This window comes from Panthera onca, chromosome F1 (genome assembly GCF_046562875.1).
Source record: "Panthera onca isolate mPanOnc1 chromosome F1, mPanOnc1 haplotype 2, whole genome shotgun sequence".
NCBI classification, from domain to species: Eukaryota; Metazoa; Chordata; class Mammalia; order Carnivora; family Felidae; genus Panthera; species Panthera onca.
This window is the reverse complement of record NC_138355.1, coordinates 68,508,330-68,526,417: the sequence shown is the minus strand read 5'-3', so window position 1 is coordinate 68,526,417 and position 18,088 is coordinate 68,508,330. Positions and strand designations below refer to the sequence as shown.

The 18,088-nt window shown below is 47.2% G+C and overlaps 1 protein-coding gene across 1 annotated transcript; it reads left to right on the top strand.

Annotated features, from left to right (window-relative positions):
- Positions 1–7,811: 7,811 nt before the first annotated feature.
- Positions 7,812–11,325, top strand: LOC132686703 (T-cell surface glycoprotein CD1b-like). Its single transcript, XM_060644582.3, has 6 exons — positions 7,812–7,920; positions 8,169–8,435; positions 9,004–9,282; positions 9,489–9,767; positions 10,009–10,102; positions 11,032–11,325. The coding sequence occupies exons 1-6, from the start codon at positions 7,860–7,862 to the stop codon at positions 11,048–11,050; spliced, it is 999 nt and encodes a 332-aa protein (XP_060500565.1). The 5' UTR covers positions 7,812–7,859; the 3' UTR covers positions 11,051–11,325.
- Positions 11,326–18,088: the final 6,763 nt, after the last annotated feature.

Genomic DNA, 18,088 nt, shown 5'->3' with positions numbered 1-18,088 from the left:
ATTAAATTTAACTTAAAACAAAGAGGAAAAGGGGCACCTGGATGGCTCAGTCTTGACTTTGGCTCAGGTAATGATTTCACGGTTTGTGAGTTCGAGCCCCAGCATCGGGCTCCATGCTGACAGTGTGGAGCCTGCTTGGGATTCTATCTCCCTCCCTCTCTCTCTCCTACTTCCTCTCTAGCTCTCTCTCTCTCAAAAATAAATTAAAAAAGAAAAAAGAAAAATTAAAAAAGGAAAAAACGGAATCACTTATATGTACTCTTTGTATCTGGGCTTTTTTTTTTCCACCTAGTATATGGTTGTAAGTCATTCCATATTTCTTGTTATTACTCAGTAGATCTCTGGTATGAATATACTATCTTTTTTTTTATTCATCCACTCTTTGATGGTTATTCGAGGCTCTTTGTGGTTTTGTTTATTTCATTACCTGCCTGGGCTAGTTCTGTGGATTCTGGCTGCCCTCCTCACTTTGCTTTTTTATCGAGCTGACAACTGGTGTTATATTAGTTTCAGGCATAAAATGTAATCCTTGGGTCTTTGTCTACACTGCAAAGTGGTCACCGCAAGAAGATCTCTTTTCCTTCCTTCCCTCCCTCCCCTCTTCTCCTTCTTCCTACTTCCTGCCTCCCTGGAAGTCACTCCCATCTCGACTTCCTAGATGGGATGCTGCGTGATTCATGAATCGTTTCATAAAGCCGATTACATCTTCAAATTCTTTTGGTTGAAATTTGTGTGTTAGCAGCACTGGTAAGGGTTACATCTTTTGTCGAGGGGACACATATGGATTGGAGCACACACACATTTACCATTCAAGCAGCTTGCAAATCTGCCCTGGCCTCTACTTTTTCTGTGCAAAGCTTCGTGTCTGGCCAGGGATAAGCGGAGAACTGTGGCCCGCTTTGCTCTCTCCTTAGTAGGTGTGCAACGTTCCACACTTCTAGGAATACATGGCAGCTCATCAGGCCCCACCATGGCTGACTCATTTCCCTGATATCTGTTAAATTTTGGCCGCTCTATTCTTTGCCTTAATGGGTATTGCAGCCCTAGGCAGCAGTCATGTTGACCTTTGATTTTTGCCACCCATTGTTATTATTTCCTACAACCTCCCTGGGCATGAGGCCTCTCTGCAGAGCTCCAGGTTGGGTACACCCTTCCAGTGACAGCAAAACCGTAGGTCCTCAGCTTCCAGAATCACCAAGCCAGGGGAGGGATGGGAGCAGCCTGGCGTCAGTCACTCTGTTGTTCTTGCTGAGGGTAAGGTAGCTCTGGAGTAAGTACTTCTCAATCTGTTGTATACCTTCAGTCATTTTCCAGAATTCTGAAATTGCTTATTTAGAAAATCATGTCCCTTGTTATCACCGATAGTTAGGGAAAGAACGTGCTGAGCCCCTTACCCAGCCACTCTGGACACCTTGCTCCCTGTGTAATATTATAAATCAAACAAGCAAGAGTTTCCATTCCTAACCATTGAAAGCAAAATGCAACACTACTCATAACCACTTGTCAAGATGGTGACAAGCCGTAAGTCTAGAACCATTTCAAGCTCCTTTAAAGCATAACAGTTTACTTGGGGCACCTGGGTGGCTCAGTCGGTTGAGCGTCCGACTTCGGCTCAGGTCATGATCTCACAGCTCGTGAGTTCGAGCCCCGCGTCGGGCTCTGTGCTGACAGCCCAGAGCCTGGAGCCTGCTTCTGCTTCTGTGTCTCCCTCTCTCTGCCCCTAACCCACTCACATTCTGTCTCTGTCTCTCTCAAAAATAAATAAACATTTAAAAAAAATTTTTTTAAAGCATAACAGTTTACTTATCTACAGGGGATCTACCCCAGGGTCAGAAAACAATTCTTACCTTTTTCCAGTAATCATATTGTTCATGATGGTGTTGGTATTGTCCTAAGACCATCTTGCGTGTGTGGTCTAATGGGATGTAGTGTAGAGTGGGGTGGGTGAGGACGTATTTGTGTTGGTTCAACGGCGGCCAGTTTTTCCTCATGGGAGAAGTTGCTGTGAGTTAAAGGAATAAAACTCTGTGGTTCTGGAATTGAAATGAAATTTATACAAATGTGAACTCATTATGGTATTCTTTTTTTTTTTTTTCACGTATCAGTCTTTTAATGTCGAGACATAAGAAAATGGCCAACCAGAAAACAGCTTTCCGTTGGCCTAGCGGAGATCATTCGTTACAAGTAGCCGTTCTGGCAAACTGCACAGCTGGGCGTGAAGTCAGGGCAGCCCCTGCTCCATTGTCACCTCCAGGCTGAGCCCCCCTACCTCCCGTAGAATCAGAGCATGCGGTGAGCGAAGCCGAACTTCTCGGGCCTCCTCTTTGCCTCTTCCTTCTGAACCAAGAGGGGAGAGAATAACCAGCAAAGCTTGTGTTGTTATCCAGAGGGGAGGCTGTAAGAACGTCACTGTCAGCGTCCTTTATACCCGGGGGCTCGGAGCCCACAGGACGATTTTAAGAGGCCCCCGTGTAGCCATGTGATTGGCTCCCAGAACAGACATTTTGGTCTGAACCGTGAGGGTTACGGCAGACACAGAGGGGGCAGATGGTAGGGGAGAGGCCAGGAAGCGAGTGTCACAAATGGTATGTCTTCAAAAAAATAAGGCATGTGCTGCTGTCCCCAACTGCCATCAGGCAAGGAGTGGCTCAAACCAGGGTCTTTGCAAAAATATAGTCTGTGTGCAGAGGCCCCCCTTTCAGCGAAAGGCGAAGGTCCTAGAACGGAATGCTGGAAGGACTTTTATTAATCCCCTGGGTTAAAATGACAGTTAAAGTCACTTGGGGAAAGAGAGAAACACCAACTACCCCTCCCTTCAAGCTTTAGTGGCCGACAGGAATCCAGGCTCTGAAGTCACAAACAAGATTATTTTTCAAGATTATGAGCGAGAGCGGCAGCTGGTCAAGCGTGTTCTTGCAGGAAGGCCGGGAGCAGGGAACGTGAGGGGTGCTCCCTGTGAGCGGCTTATGGGGAGAGCGGCGGTCCAGCCCCACGGCCCCCACGCGGGGACAGTCGTCCTCAGGGCCAGGGGTGGGGGTGCTGGGGACAGGTGATGCTGTGTTCCACAGATAATGGTATGAAGGGACGGTTAAAATGTAAAGTTTAAGTGCGGCATTTGGAAACATTGTTATTAAAATTTTAGGAGATTACAACCTGGAAGGATTGAGAAATTCTAAAGAAACGAAGCAAAAGCAAACAAACAAAAAAGAAGGCGGAAGATGTCAAAGGCATGAGAGCTCTTTGTGGGTGCTGACCAGCTCACTTTGCGATTAGAGATAATAAGTCGCATAAAATTTGACAATCAGGGGCACCTGGGTGGCTCAGTCCATCAAGCGTCCGACTTCGGCTCAAGTCACGATCTCACGGTTTGTGGGTTCGAGCCCCGCATCGGGCTCTGTGCTGGTGGCTCGGAGCTTGGAGCCTGCTTCGGATTCTGGGTCTCCCTCTCTCTCTGTCCCTCCCCCACTTGTGCTCCCTCCCTCCCTCTCTCTCTCTCTAAAATAAACACTTAAAAAATTTTTAAAGAACACTAAAAATAAAAATGCATTAGTTTTTACTTCTAGTAGAGTATCTATCTATGTAAAATTTCAGCCCTCTCATATCGCCGGTGGGAATGCAAAGTGGCACTGCCTCTGTGGAAAATGGTTTGGCATTTCCCTAAAAAGCTAAGTGTAGAATTAACCATATGACGCAGACCTTCCACTTCTAGGTATATCCCCATAAAACCTAAAGACAGATGTTCAGATAAATGTACGTAAAAGTTCATGGCAGCACTATTCGCAATAATGAAGAGTGAATAGGAAGAAACAGCCCAAATACCCATCGGTGAGTAAATGGCTGCACAAAATGTGGCAGATACACAGAATGGAACATCATTCAGCCATAAAAAGGAATGAAAAATAACACAGCGTGGATGTGCCTCAAAAACATGTTTGGGGGAAAAGAAACCAGGTTGCGTAATTCTGTTCATATGAAATACAACAGTAAGTCCACAGAGACCGAAAGAGGATTATGAGCTAATAGGGGATTGGCCTGGGGGAAGGGTGGGGGTAGGTGACCGCATAATGGCTATGGGATAGTCCCTTGGGTAATATAAATTTTGGGCAAGTTGTTCGAGCTGGTGGTTGCAACATTGTAATGTACTAAATTCCATTGAGCTGGCTGTTTTATATTGTGTTTCACCTCAACAGCAAAACAGATACGCAATTAGATAATCCGAAATTTTGGAGTCTAAGTATGAGATGTTCCATTGGAAAAGAATGGAAGGAAAGATGGAAAATCTTTGGAGAAAAAAAAAAAAGCCTACAAGGTAGTAACAAATAGAATAATAGACGTTTCCTTTTCAACAGTAGATGTGGGAAAATAGTAAATTAGAATTTGACACTAGAATTTGAAATCCAGACCTACTGGGACCTCTGTCTGCTCTATAGATAGAAGGATTGTACGGACCCCAACATATGCACTCATAAAAGATAGACAACAGCAAAAAGCAAAGTAAACCTACAGGAACAAAGGTGTGTAAAAAAAAAAAATTGAAAGCCCAAAACATACAGTTTGGATTCAAAGACCAATTAAGTCAAAAATGCAGCGGGTTTTCCAATCAGTCTGTCTCAGAAGTTTAAATCTCTCAAGAGGGACACGTGGGTGGCTCAGTCAGTTAAGCATCCGACTTCGGCTCAGGTCACGATCTCACTGTCCGTGGGTTCGAGCCCCTCTCGTCGGGCTCTGTGCTGAAAGCTCGGAGCCTGGAGCCTGCTTCGGATTCTGTGTCTCCCTGCCTCTCTGCCCCTACCTGATGGCTCTCTCTCTCTCTCTCTCTCTCTCTCAAAACTAAACAGTAAAAAAAAATTAAAATGCTAAAAAAAAAAAAAGAAGTTTCAACCTCTCTGTGTCCCAGTACTGGGGAGGCAGGTACATTTCACTGGAAATTGCCCCTTCCAGCTCAAATTTGAGGTTCTTTGTGGCCCTTAAGAACCTGTGTGTTCTGGGCAAAGTTCAGCCAGCCAAGGTTCCTGAGCTAAAAGGAAGTCTGTGAACTCACTTCCAAGTTTGGGATAAGGTGGGCTGGGGGACGAGAGTCTGGATGCTAAACAGGTACCGCAGAGCTGAAAAAGGTGCGAACGGCAGGTGCCCCGTGAATACTCGCCGGATAAATGAACGAGTAGGGCAAGACGCCTGCCGTTTTCGGATCTGTTGCTAACTTTCATCCCTCGGTTAAAATCGCAAAGTTTGAAAGAAAGCAATACAGCTACGGGCCGCTCACTTGCCTGCTTCCTCTGCCCGGCTTCGGGCCCGCAGGTACCGTGACCTCGGCTCGGGCTGCGGGACGCGGACGGCGCTGGGCCTCAGGCGGCTGCTGGAGGCCAGCTCGCTGGGCCGCCGCCTGCATTTAGGTGGAGGGGCCCCGACTGGCCCCGGGTCTGCGGACATCTCACGTTTGCCGCCGAGGTGTTTGTGCTCTTTGCTTTTGGGGTGGAACTTGAGGATCTTTGTAGTATTTCTTGTTGTTGGGATCTTGGAGGAATCAGGGACGTTTTCACCCGTTAATCCTGCTCTCTCTCCTCTTTACCAGGAAAGGCAGGACCCTGTCTTCTGAGTCTCTTGGTTGGAGTCATCTGGGTGTCCGAAGAGTTGTGTCCACTCAGGCTTCTGTCTTGGAGGCTCGGAACATTTGGGAGAGGGGACTTTACGGCCGGAGGGTGGATTGATGTGGCAGGGTGCCGCCTCACGGCTGCCAACCTCCCGTCCCAGCGGGTGCGGTAACGCCTTCGGTAGGGTTTGCATCCGAGCAGGGGTGGTGGTGGCGGCGACCGTGACGGTGGACGAGAGGGCACGAGAGCACCTGTCAGGTGTCTGACCCGGAAACGGAGGCTGCCGTTCCCAGTCTCTCTTTGAGTCCACGCAGGACGCCGTGGGCCAGCATCCCGATCGGCCCACACTGCTCGGCCAGCGTCCCCTCCGAGGCCAGCTCCACCGGCTCTCGGTGCTGCCACATCGCTGTCAGCGGGATGTTTGTTGTGTGGGAGAATTAATCTACTCACTGCGCTCACGCACCTACTAAGTTCTTACCATTTGGGCCGGTCAGCGAGTCAACACCACATCCCGCAGATGGAGTCTTGGGTGTTCTCCCTCAAACTCAAGGCTCACGAAGAAATAAAAAACCAACCATGTTAATGGCGGGAGGTGTCCAGTCTCTGCTGTCGTCTGGCTGTCACCCAAACGGTGACTTACATACTTCACAATTCGGACTTTGCGGTCAGGCTCAGATAAAGGCCACTCTTCGTGGCGGGAGCCACTGATTTCCAGGCGTAGAGATGGTGACAGTCCTCATCTTGGATTTGCTTATCGACAGCCGTAAGATTGGTGAGCGAAAGCCCCTCGTGCTTGGAATCTTCTACCACCCCGTTTCTGCTAGATGATACGTGGACCTATGCCAGTGGGTCACGCTTTCTTGATTGGAGGAAATCCAAGAATTATCGTAACGGGCAACATGTTGACTAGCGCCCATATATTTCCCTCCGTGGATGCTCAATGTACTGTTGCGATGTGCCGAGGGCATTCGTAGAGAAGACAGGGGATGACAACTCAGGACCCATATCTTGGAACTTTTGGTGAAAAGTGACAAGCTCCTTGCTCACCTAGCAATCGTTTATTTGCTGTCGGAAATGCCGAAAGGTAGAGTGAGGCTGTGAGATGCTGCGAGAGGAGAAGGACGCTCTCTGGCCTGGGACCCTCTTACAAAAATCTGTCTCTGAGACTGAAGCTACACACAGGAGACTCCCCAGTTTCTCCTGGGCTCAAGAAGATTTGTTACTCTATTTTTTTTCGCTAAATAATTTTTTTTAAATATAATTTCTTGTCAAGTTGGTTTCCATGCAGAAGCTTTGTTACTCTATTTTTTTAACTAAATAATTTTTTTTAGATATAACTTCTTGTCAAGTTGGTTTCCATGCAGAAGCTTTGTTACTCTATTTTTTTAACTAAATAATTTTTTTTAAATATAACTTCTTGTCAAGTTGGTTTCCATGCAGAAGCTTTGTTACTCTATTTTTTTAACTAAATAATTTTTTTTTAAATATAACTTCTTGTCAGGTTGGTTTCCACGCAGAAGATTTGTTACTCTAAACTCCAAAGCCTGAGCGCCACCGAAAAGAAGGTCATATGCCAGTAGAAAGTGTCATCTTTACCCGTGAAAAATGGCTGTGACATAAGACGAATTTGTTTGGATTCTTAAACGGCAGTATTTATCATACTTGATTCTGGGATTTGGGTTTGTGGCACTACAGCCCGGGTGGGGTTTTCAATGCTTTGCCTTGTTGTAAATGACTGTCAATATATACAGCATCCCAGAAATGAGAATGTGGGTGAGAGGGTCCAGACAAGGTGGGTGAGATGAGCCACAGGAACCACTGAGGACGCCGGGAGCAGTGACAGAATTGCAGGGCAGGGAGGCGGGGCAAGGTCCAGCGGGGTGGCTAAACCCAAAGCATCCTTCTAGATCCAGGCGAGCCGGAGGAGTTGTCCACCATTTCCCCCTTATTTAATGCTGTGGAAGGACCTGCGTGGGGAGGTGAAACGGCCCTTCAGAACCACATGGGGGTGGGGGTCTTCCGAGGTAGGAAGCAGAAAGGGAACTGGCCCCCGGGGGCCAAGGAGACAAGAAACCAGAAGTCAGAGTCAGATCGGCTGGGGTGAAAACGAGCGGTGAGTGGGAGGCCCGGGGCTGCGGGAGGGGCGGCTCTTCTCTGCTGGGCAGCCTGGACCAGGAAGAGATCTGCCAGCTGGGAGACAGAGGAAGTCACCCCTGAGCGAAACTGCTGAGCCAGAGCCAGAAGAGCAGCAGCTGGGTCCCCGGGGAGATGCTGCTTCCGTGGCTCCTGTGGCTTGTGGTCCTCTGCCCGGGGGGCGGCGGCGAGGCAGGTGGGCGACTGGCCAGCACCAGGAGGGGCTGTGGATAAAGCCCCGGAGGGTCGGGTGATCCTAGCACCACTGCTCCCCCCATCCGGAGGTGGGGTGGGCGCCCAAGGCCTTGGGGGCAAAGGTCTCGGGCTCTGTGTCGCTCCTCAGACTCCGGGTTCCTTTTCTCCGGATCTTTCCAAGTTTCATTCTTTCGTTGTCCCCGGCTTCTGCCGTTCTGCTCACTTTTCTTAACCTTCCGTCACCCACAGCCTTTCAAGGGCCCACCTCTTACCACGTCATCCAGATCTCGTCCTTTGCCAACAGCAGCTGGGCGCAGAACCAAGGCTCAGGATGGCTGGGTGACTTACAGCTTCAAAGCTGGGACAGCGACGCGGGCAGGGCGGTTTTCCTGAAGCCCTGGTCCAAGGGCAACTTCAGTGAGGAGGAGGTGACTGGGCTGGAGGAGGTGTTCCAGGTCTACCTCAACGGGTTCATCCTGGAAGTACAGGACCATGCCCATGAGTTCCAGATGGAATGTGAGTCCGGGGCTCTCGTCGAGGGAGGTTCTCAACGACTTGTCTCTCTCCTGTTGTAGGCCACTACTGCCTCTGACCTTGCCCCTCCTTCCCTCGGTGCCCAGCTGCACCCACAAGCTGGCCTGGAGTAGCCACAGCCTCAGATTCCACACCCCACAGAGCGTTCACACGCTCTGCTGATGGTCCCCTTTGCAACATCTCCTGGTTGGCTTGGGTATAACTTGCGTTTCTCACACCCCAAGCAAGAAGCCCCACTTCCCTGCCCTGATGCTTGAGACATCTCTACCTGCAATCCCTCTCCTCGAGCCTCCTGCCTCCTCCCTGGCACTCTTCCCGTTCACTCTGCCCAGCTGCCCCCCTTTCCCTGTTCACACACACACCATCACAACTGCCTCTCCGCCGTTGGTGACACGTGTGCCTTTCCCTGGTCCTAAGCTCTCCGAGACCCTGGCTCATCCTTTTATGCCTCACACCTTTTGCCCCACCCGAATCGCAAATCCCAGGTTCTTCTCCCGTCTCTCTCTTGGGTGCGGCTTAATAACCGTTTCTCTGTTTTCCTTCTCTCCAGATCCCTTTGAGATCCAGGGGATAGCAGGCTGTAGTCTGCATTCCGGTGGGGGCACGGTGAGCTTCCTGCGGGGAGCGTTAGGAGGAGTGGACTTTCTGAGCATCAAGAATTACTCCTGTGTGCCCGCCCCGGAGGGTGGAAGCCGGGCACGGCGCATCTGCGCGCTCATCCATCAGTACGCGGGCATCCGGGACATCGCGGGGAAGCTCCTCTTTGAAACCTGCCCTCAGTATCTCCTGGGTGTCCTTGATGTGGGGAAGGCAGAACTGCAGAGACAAGGTTAGTCCTGTCCCCCCCACTGAGGCCTTTCTGTTTCACCTGCCACCACTTTCTTTAAGTTCAGGAGTAGGATGTACCCAAGAGAGGGCTTAATAAATTATTTGGTTTCCAAAGGAGGAGAAAGGGCCACCATCCAAACTTGAGTTTCCAAATCCCTCTAGACTAGAGTCATAATCCGTTGCTCTCCCTGTTCCTTTCTGCCCCAGTGAAGCCCGAGGCCTGGCTGTCCAGTGGCCCCAGTCCTGGTCCTGGCCGTCTGCTCCTTGTGTGCCATGTGTCCGGCTTCTACCCAAAGCCAGTGTGGGTGACGTGGATGCGGGGTGAGCAGGAGCAGCCGGGCACCCGGCGCGGCGACGTCCTGCCCCACGCTGACGAGACGTGGTATCTTCGGGTGACCCTGGACGTGGCGGCCGGGGAGGCGGCCGGCCTGTCTTGCCGAGTGAGACACAGCAGTCTAGGAGGCCGGGACATGGTCCTCCACTGGGGTGAGAAAGGGCTGGTGCCCCGCAGGGCCCGGAGAAGAGGGTCCTCAGGCATAGAGGGAGGCACTGGCCGGGGGTGGGGCTTGATCCATGACCAGGAGGGAGAGGGAAGGAGGGACACGGCGGGGGAGGCATGGAGGGCTTGAGCATCAGGAGCACGTGACCATCAAGTAGGCAAAGGAAGGTCAGGAGAATCAGAGAATGGGTTTTCAAGGGACGTCCTGTGTCCTTCCCCCATTTTCAGGAAACCCCGTCTCCATCGGCTTGATATCTTTGGCGATAATAGTGCCCTTGTTCATCCTTTTGACAGTTCCTACATTGTGGTTTTTGAGGCGCCGGTGAGTGTTTACTTTTAGTCTTTCTTTTCTGTGCATCTGTCCATCCTCCCAATTTATTGATTTACACATTAGCCTCAGTTCTTTTCCACCAGACCCTCCCCTTTCTCCCCAGTCCCATCTCCTTTATGTAAATCCATTGTTTAAGTTGTGGTGAAATGTGCACGACACAAAACCTGCCTTCTCTGGACGCCGGTGGGGGGGGGGGGGGGAGGGTGTGGTCAGTGAGTTGGCGTCCGACTGCGGCTCAGGTCAGGATCCCACAGGTCTTGGGTTCGAGCCCCACGTAGGGCTCTGTGCCGACAGCTCGGAGCCTGGAGCCTGCTTCCGATTCTGTGTCTTCCTCTCTCTCTGCCCCTCCCCTACTTGCACTCTCTCTCTCTCTCTCTCTCTCTCTTAAAAATAAATAAACATTAAGAAAAAAAATTTTTAAAAAAATCTGCCTTCTTCATGGTCTTCAAATGCACAGCTTAGAATGTATGAAGTGTGCTCGCATTTTTGTGCAAGCAATTTCTAGAGCTCTTTTCACCTTGAAAAATGAAACCTCTACCCAATGAACAAGCCCTTCTCAGCGCCTGCTCCCCAGGCCCGGGCAAACACCATTTTGTGCTGTGTCTCTATGAATTTGGTGACTCTGGGGACCTCACCTAAGTGAAGTCATTAGTCGTTGTTCTTTTGTAACCGGCTTCTTTCTCTCAACACAACACCCTCACGGTTCATGCGTGTGGTTGCACGCGTCAGAATTTCCTTCCTCTTCAAGGCTGAGGAATGATGTTCTGGGGCACGAACAGGACACATTCTGTTTGTCATTCATCTGTCGACAGACACGGGGGTTGATGTCACGTTCTGGCTACTGGTGAACAATGTGGCTATGAACATGGGAGTGTGAGTACCTCTCACGTAGAGCTAAGTTTTGGTTGTGTTCTTCATAGGTCGTATCAGAGTATCTAATGGACTCCTCTTCCATTTGGAATAAACGCTCAGAAGCCCAGAAGCTCAAGTTGTCAGCCTGGGAGATGATCGCGTCATATTTCATCAAATAATCCTCTTGGTTGGTCACACCAGAGTTCCCGTACGATGCGAGATAAATCACTATTCATAACTGGCAGACAAATAATAGAAAACCACAAATTTATTATGAGATGGTGTCAATAGTACGATTCACCCTGATCTCCTACGTGTGAGACGTGGGAAAGAATGTGTTTCAGAATAAATGACACGTGGTATACCCCTTACTGGTGACGTCTCTTTGGTTTCCTATTATAAAACTTTTTTTCTGCTTCTGCTGAAATGTCATTTGCCAAAGGAAGCTAACTACAATTATGCTGGGATCATCGTATTTGCAGAGATGCTGAGCATGTTTAACACGGTTTCTCTGTCTCCGCCTGGATGACTTTCTAATCCTCGAGGTCCAGCTGGGATGTCTCTTCCTCTAGGAAGCTTTCCTTAGCGGTGGAGTGGAAATGACCCTCCCTTGTCCGGTGTCATGCAGTGACCTACTTCACTCTGTACCCACAACATTGAGTTATTTTTGGTTTTCTTCCCCCTTTACTTGTGAGTTCTTTGGGAGAAGGGCTTTCTCCAGATGGATCTCTGGCACGATCTCTTCTGTGCCTATGCATTTGCTCAGTAAGAATTGCCTAAGTGGATATAACTGCCACGTTGATGGTCTTTTCCCCATGCTTGTCCCCAACCCCTTAGTTAATATTCTAGATTTCCCTCTTTCTAAGATATTTCTCACTGAGCAATCCTCTCATCTGCGCCGAAGCCTTCTAGAGAAAACCCCTTGCTCCCTTGCTGTGACTATAGCCCACTGGCAAAGCTTCCTCTGGACAGGATCCTGCTCCTCGATTTTCCAGTGAGAATGATTAGGCAGGATGGGGGGAGGGTAATAGCACAGAGGGGCTGTTAAATATTCATGCAAAACGATCAAGAGGGCTTTTTAAAAATACCTGCGCTGTCGCAATTTAGTCATATTTCTATTTACTTTTATACTGACTCATTCTTTTGCTTATTCCATAGTTTTCAAGAAACTCCATTAAGAAAAAGATTAAACTCATTTTGATTAAAACAGCAGGAGGAGGAGGGGGAGATTTTGAGGATATTTTTATTTTATCATGTTTATTTATTTTTTAAATGTTTATTTTTTCTTGAGAGAGAGAGAGAGAGAGAGCATGAGCAGGGAAGGGGCAGAGATAGAGGGACAGAGGAGTCAAAGCACAAGCCAGATGCAGTGCTCCAATGCATGAACTGTGAGAGTGTGACCTGAGCTGAAGTCAGACACTCAACTGACTGAGCCACCCAGGTGCCCCGAGGATATTTAAAAAAAATGTTTATTTATTGATTTATTTTGAGATAGAGGGCGTGAGTGGGGTGGGTGGAGAGGGAGAGAGAGAGAATTTCAAGCAGGCTCTGAGCTGTCAGTGCAGAGCCCCACATGAGGCTCGATCTCATGAACTGCAAAATCATGACCTGAGCTAAAATCAAGAGTCAGATGCTCAACAGGTTGGGCCACCCAGGTGCCCCAAGGAGATATATATATATATATATATATATATATATATATATATATATATATATATTTTTAGGACTTTGGGAGGGGAGGTCAGAGCAAGCAGAGACCTTGGCGAAGTGGAAGGTACTGGAAGCAATTCTCCCATATGGAAATGTTAGGACAATACGAACTTTAGGATTGAGCAAGGATAGGAAATGGCTGAGGTATATAGCTTTCTCTCCTCTCCTTTAGCACAACTGGTTACTTCTCCAGAATGCATTAAACCTTACCTCACCTTAGAGCAGAGGCACCTTCAGCTATCACCCAGGGCCCTAATGCATGTGTTTTTGGTGTGGACTGTGAATCAGCAGCAGGAATAGTGCCTATAAGCTTGTTAGGCAAAAGAGGTTCTCAGACCCACCCTAAATCTATTGAATCAGCAAAGCCAGGAATGGGAACCAGATTATCTGTATTTTCAACAAGCCTTTCTGGTTATTCTGGTGTATATATTTAAGTTTGAAAAATCCTTCTCTAAAGGTTTCTCAACCTTTGCACTATTGACATTTTGGGCCAGATAATTCTTTGTTATGGAGGGTTGTCCTGTGTACGGTGGGACTTTTACTACCATCTCTGGCCTCTACTGGGTAGATGCCAGCAAAAAATCCCCAGTTTTAATGACCAAATGCATCTTCAGACATTGCCAAATGACTCCTATGGGGCAAAACTGACTATAGATGAGAACCGAGGTCTAAGATAATGAATACAATTTCATCCCCCTGCTTAGTTAGAATAATTGGTTCATAGTGTGTATGTGACCTAATTTCATCCAATCCAACTGAAGCCTGAGTTTCTGTTTGGTGGTTGAGTGAAGAGGGGCTCTCTCTTTGTCTGGATGGTACGTTGCCTGCAAAGCTCAAGGTTGCAATGGAGTTTTCTTCCCAAAGTTAGGCTGGCCCAGGGTTGAAGTTCACAAATAAAACTGAGCAATGAAAACAGGGCCAAAGACCAGATCAGCTATGCCTGCAGATTGACCTCCCTCTGGGTATGACACCTGTAGGAGAAGACAATGGTCCCAAATGCTGGGTTTACCTTCCAGGACTTCTTTCCTTTCATGGATCATAGTCTTTCCATGCCTCACTGTCTTGAGAGTTCTCAGATGTCTTTAAATAGATTATATTTTTCAAAATCTGTCTTATGAGCTGTTCTTATGAGCAGGGTAATTTTCCCCAAACAATATAACTCATCATTGCCAGTGTTATTCTAGAAGTCAATAAAATTGGTTAGGATTGACCTTGAAAGAATAAAGATTTAGTAATCAGGGAGGCAAATGGAAACTGATTGATTCATGACATGAGCACATTTGGGGGAGACATTATTGTTTTCTCAAGCTGCAGAGATCATCGTTGATGATGATTGTGATGGTGATGGCGATGATGATGGTGATGGTGACAGTGACAGTGATGGTGATGGTGACATTGACGGTGATGGTGATGGTGATGATGGCGATGGTGGTGATGATGATGATGGTGATGATGATGATGGTGTGGTGACAGTGATGGTGATGGTGGTGATGGTGATGGCGATGGTGATGATGATGATGGTGGTGATGATGGTGATGGTGATGATGATGATGGTGATCATGATGATAATGATGGTGATGTTGATGGTGATGATGATGATGATGGTGATGATGGTGATGATGATGGTGATGGTGACAGTGATGGTGATGGTGGTGATGGTGATGGCAATGGTGATGATGATGATGATGGTGATGATGGCGATGGTGATGATGATGATGATGGTGATGATGGCAATGGTGGTGATGATGATGATGGTGATGATGATGATGGTGATGGTGACAGTGATGGTGATGGTGGTGATGGTGATGGCGATGGTGATGATGATGATGATGGTGATGATGGCGATGGTGATGATGATGATGATGGTGATGATGGCAATGGTGATGATGATGATGGTGATCATGATGATAATGATGGTGATGTTGATGATGATGATGATGATGGTGATGATGGCGATGGTGGTGATGATGATGATGGTGATGATGATGATGGTGATGATGATGGTGACAATGATGGTGATGGTGGTGATGGTGATGGCGATGGTGATGATGGTGATGATGGCGATGATGATGATGGCGATGATGATGATGGTGATGGTGACAGTGATGGTGATGGTGGTGATGGTGATGATGATGATGTTGGTGATCATGATGATAATGATGGTGATGTTGATGGTGATGATGATGATGATAGTGATGATGGCGATGGTGGTGATGATGATGATGGTGATGATGATGGTGATCGTGATGATGATGGTGACGATGGTGATGATGATGATAATGGTGATGGTGATGACGATGATGATGATGGTGATGATGGTGACGGTGGTGATGGTGGTGATGGTGATGATCATGATCATGATCAAGATGGTCCTGATAATTTTTATTGTTTCATGTGTGCTTTTTGCCCCCCACATTCCTCATTTAATCCTTACAATAGCCCTATGAGGGCAGTAATGTAATTGTTCTCATTTCACGTGTGGATGCTGTAATTCACGGAATTGTGCAATTTGTTCACGTTACATCCACACAGAGCAAGATGGCCTAATAATTCTCTTATTTCAATTCTTTTTTTTTTTTTTTTTAAATTTTTTTTTTTTCAACGTTTTTTATTTATTTTTTTTGGGACAGAGAGAGACAGAGCATGAACGGGGGAGGGTCAGAGAGAGAGGGAGACACAGAATCAGAAACAGGCTCCAGGCTCTGAGCCATCAGCCCAGAGCCTGACGCGGGGCTCGAACTCACGGACCGCGAGATCGTGACCTGGCTGAAGTCGGACGCTTAACCGACTGCGCCACCCAGGCGCCCCTCAATTCTTTTTTTTAATGACTCTTGGGGAAAAGATGAACTTACAACATGTTTAATGTAGGATTGGAATAAGGATAGAGATGGTTCTAGAGCTTTAATCACTCTCAATTTGGGAAGGTGGTTTACAAGGAAAAGTATGGAAATGGATAACAGAGACAGGAGTGGTCACTGACATGGGTAGGAGAAGAGGTGATAGTAGGTCTTAAAAATCCTAGTGAAACCCAGGGTGTCTGGGTGGCTCAGTCAGTCAAGCATCCAACTCTTGGTTTCAGCTCAGGCCATGATCTCATGGTTCATGAATTTGAGCCCTACTTTGGACTCTGCACTGGCAGCATGGAGTCTGTTTGGGATTGTCTTTCTCTCTCTCTCTCTGCCCCTCCCCACTCATGCTCTGTCTCTAAAAATAAACAAATAAACATTGAAAAATTCCTGGTGAAACCCAAAGTGCAAAATAAATATGCACAAGGCCCAGAAACATAACAAGTTATGAATAAAATTTTAAATGGGAGAAAAGGGATGCATCTTCCTTCCAGAAGAATTCCAAATTATCTATGTAGATATTTCCTTTCCAGAAGGTGGGGCTTGATTCCCTGCCCTGGAACGTGGGCTGGACTCACTTCCAATGGACAGAGTGTGGACAGGTAAAAGAGTAACTTTACAGTGGAAAAACCCGGCAGATGACCTTAGTCAAGTGATCAACGTGAACATTACCAGTCACAAGTCATGTTGATAGCACATTCCTCTAAGACCACGTGAAGACAAGGGCATGCCGCCTCTGTGGTAGTCTTCCTTCAAACCCACAAACCCAAACTGGTCACGAGAAAAACATCCAATATTCCCAAAGTGAGGGAAATTCTACAAAATCTGACCAGTACTTTTCAAAATCATCAAAGTCGTGAAAACAAGACCAGTCTGAGAAGACTAAGGAGATGTGACATTGAATGCAGTGTGGCTCCCTGGATTGAAACTTTGAACAGAAAATAGAAATTAGTGGGAAACTTGGTGAAATCTGAGTAAATCTGTCCTTTATTAATTGGGAAATTAATTAGGTTAATTTCTTAGTTTAGGCAAATTTACCACAGTTACGTAAGATGCTCATTTTAGAGGAAAACAGGTAAAAGATATATAGGGACACTCCATATGATCTTTACACCTTTTCATTAAATCTGAAATTATTCTGAAATAAAACATTAAAGAAAGTTCTAGTACAGTCTTAAGAAAGCCCTGAGAAATCCAGAGTTCAGTTCCTAAAGTATATTCACTGATAAGATGTCTTACACAAGTGTAAGTGTAAGTGTCTCATGAAATAGCACTTGCTTGGAGAGGGTATATACTCTGGGTTATAAAAACTAAGAACAACTGAAAAAAAAATTTCCTAAAGCATGACCAGTAAAAAGAAAAATTCAAATTAGAAATAGATGGACAACACATTGAATTAATTGGAACAAAAACCACACAAGTTGAAATTCAGTATTAAACCTGTTATTCAAGTATTTTGTCATTGGAGGGGTGCCCGAGTGGCTCAGTCAGTTGAGTGTCCAACTCTTGATTTTGGTTTATGTCATGCTCTCACAGTCGTGAGATCAAGCCCTGCATCAGGCTTTGTGCTGAGTGTGAAACCTAAGATCATCTCTCTCTGTCCTTGCCCCCCACTAACATGCTCTCTTTCTCTTTCTCTCTAAAATATAAATAAATAGGGGCACCTGGGTGGCTCAACTGGTCAAGCATCTAACTTCTGCTCAGATCACGATCTTGTGGATTGTGAGTTTGAGCCCCGCATAGGGCTCTCAGTGCAGAGCCCACTGCGGATCCTCTGTCGCCCTCTCTCTCTACCCCTCCCCTGCTCTCTCTTGCTCTCAAAAGTGAAAAAACATTAAAAAAAACCCACTAAAACAGGGGCGCCTGGGTGGCTCAGTCGGTTAAGCGTCCGACTTTGGCTCAGGTCGTGATCTCATGGTTTGTGAGTTTGAGCCCCGCGTCGGGCTCTGTGCTGATGGCTCGGGGGCCTGGAGCCTGCTTCGGATTGTGTCTCCCTCTCTCTCTGCCCCTCCCCAACTTGTGCTCTGTCTCTCTATGTCTTTCAAAAAAATAAATAAATGTAAAATAAAATAAAATAGCACTAAAACAATAAAAATTAAAAAAATAAGAATAAATAAATGAATGAAATTTTGTCATTGGAAGTGTTCACGAGCCTACTGAGAAGTATCGGTTGTCCTGGCTGGAGATGGTCAGAGAAGCAGGAACGAAAGCAGGGTCACGAAAAACCAGCTTTATGCAATGGTCACTCTGTCTTCTACTCTACTTGACTAACTGTGCAGGGGGTGAAGAAACAGTCACCGTTAGCTATAGAGTATGAGATATCATGACCTTGGTGGTGGGGATGGAGGAATATAGGATGTTGTGGTGATGAATCCTCCAGACTCCTTAAATGAAGCACTGTGGTTATTGGTTAAGTTTGGGGGTGATGTGGGGGGGGGGGTGTCTGCAGCCAACAGCCAAGAAAGAATTCTTGAAGACGTCTTTGGAGCAGAAGGGTGATTTTATTAAAGTACAGGGACAGGACCCTTGGGCAGAAAGAGTTGCACTGGGGTTGTAAGAGTGACTGGTT

What these genes read in the sequence shown, in the direction of transcription:
- LOC132686703 (XM_060644582.3), top strand. Translation starts at nt 7,860, where the DNA reads ATGCTGCTTCCGTGGCTCCTGTGGCTTGTGGTCCTCTGCCCGGGGGGC. An exon ending in GGGGGGCGGCGGCGAGGCAG is followed by an intron (nt 7,921 to 8,168) that starts GTGGGCGACTGG and finishes CGTCACCCACAG; the next exon opens with CCTTTCAAGGGCCCACCTCT. An exon ending in GGCAGAACTGCAGAGACAAG is followed by an intron (nt 9,283 to 9,488) that starts GTTAGTCCTGTC and finishes TTTCTGCCCCAG; the next exon opens with TGAAGCCCGAGGCCTGGCTG.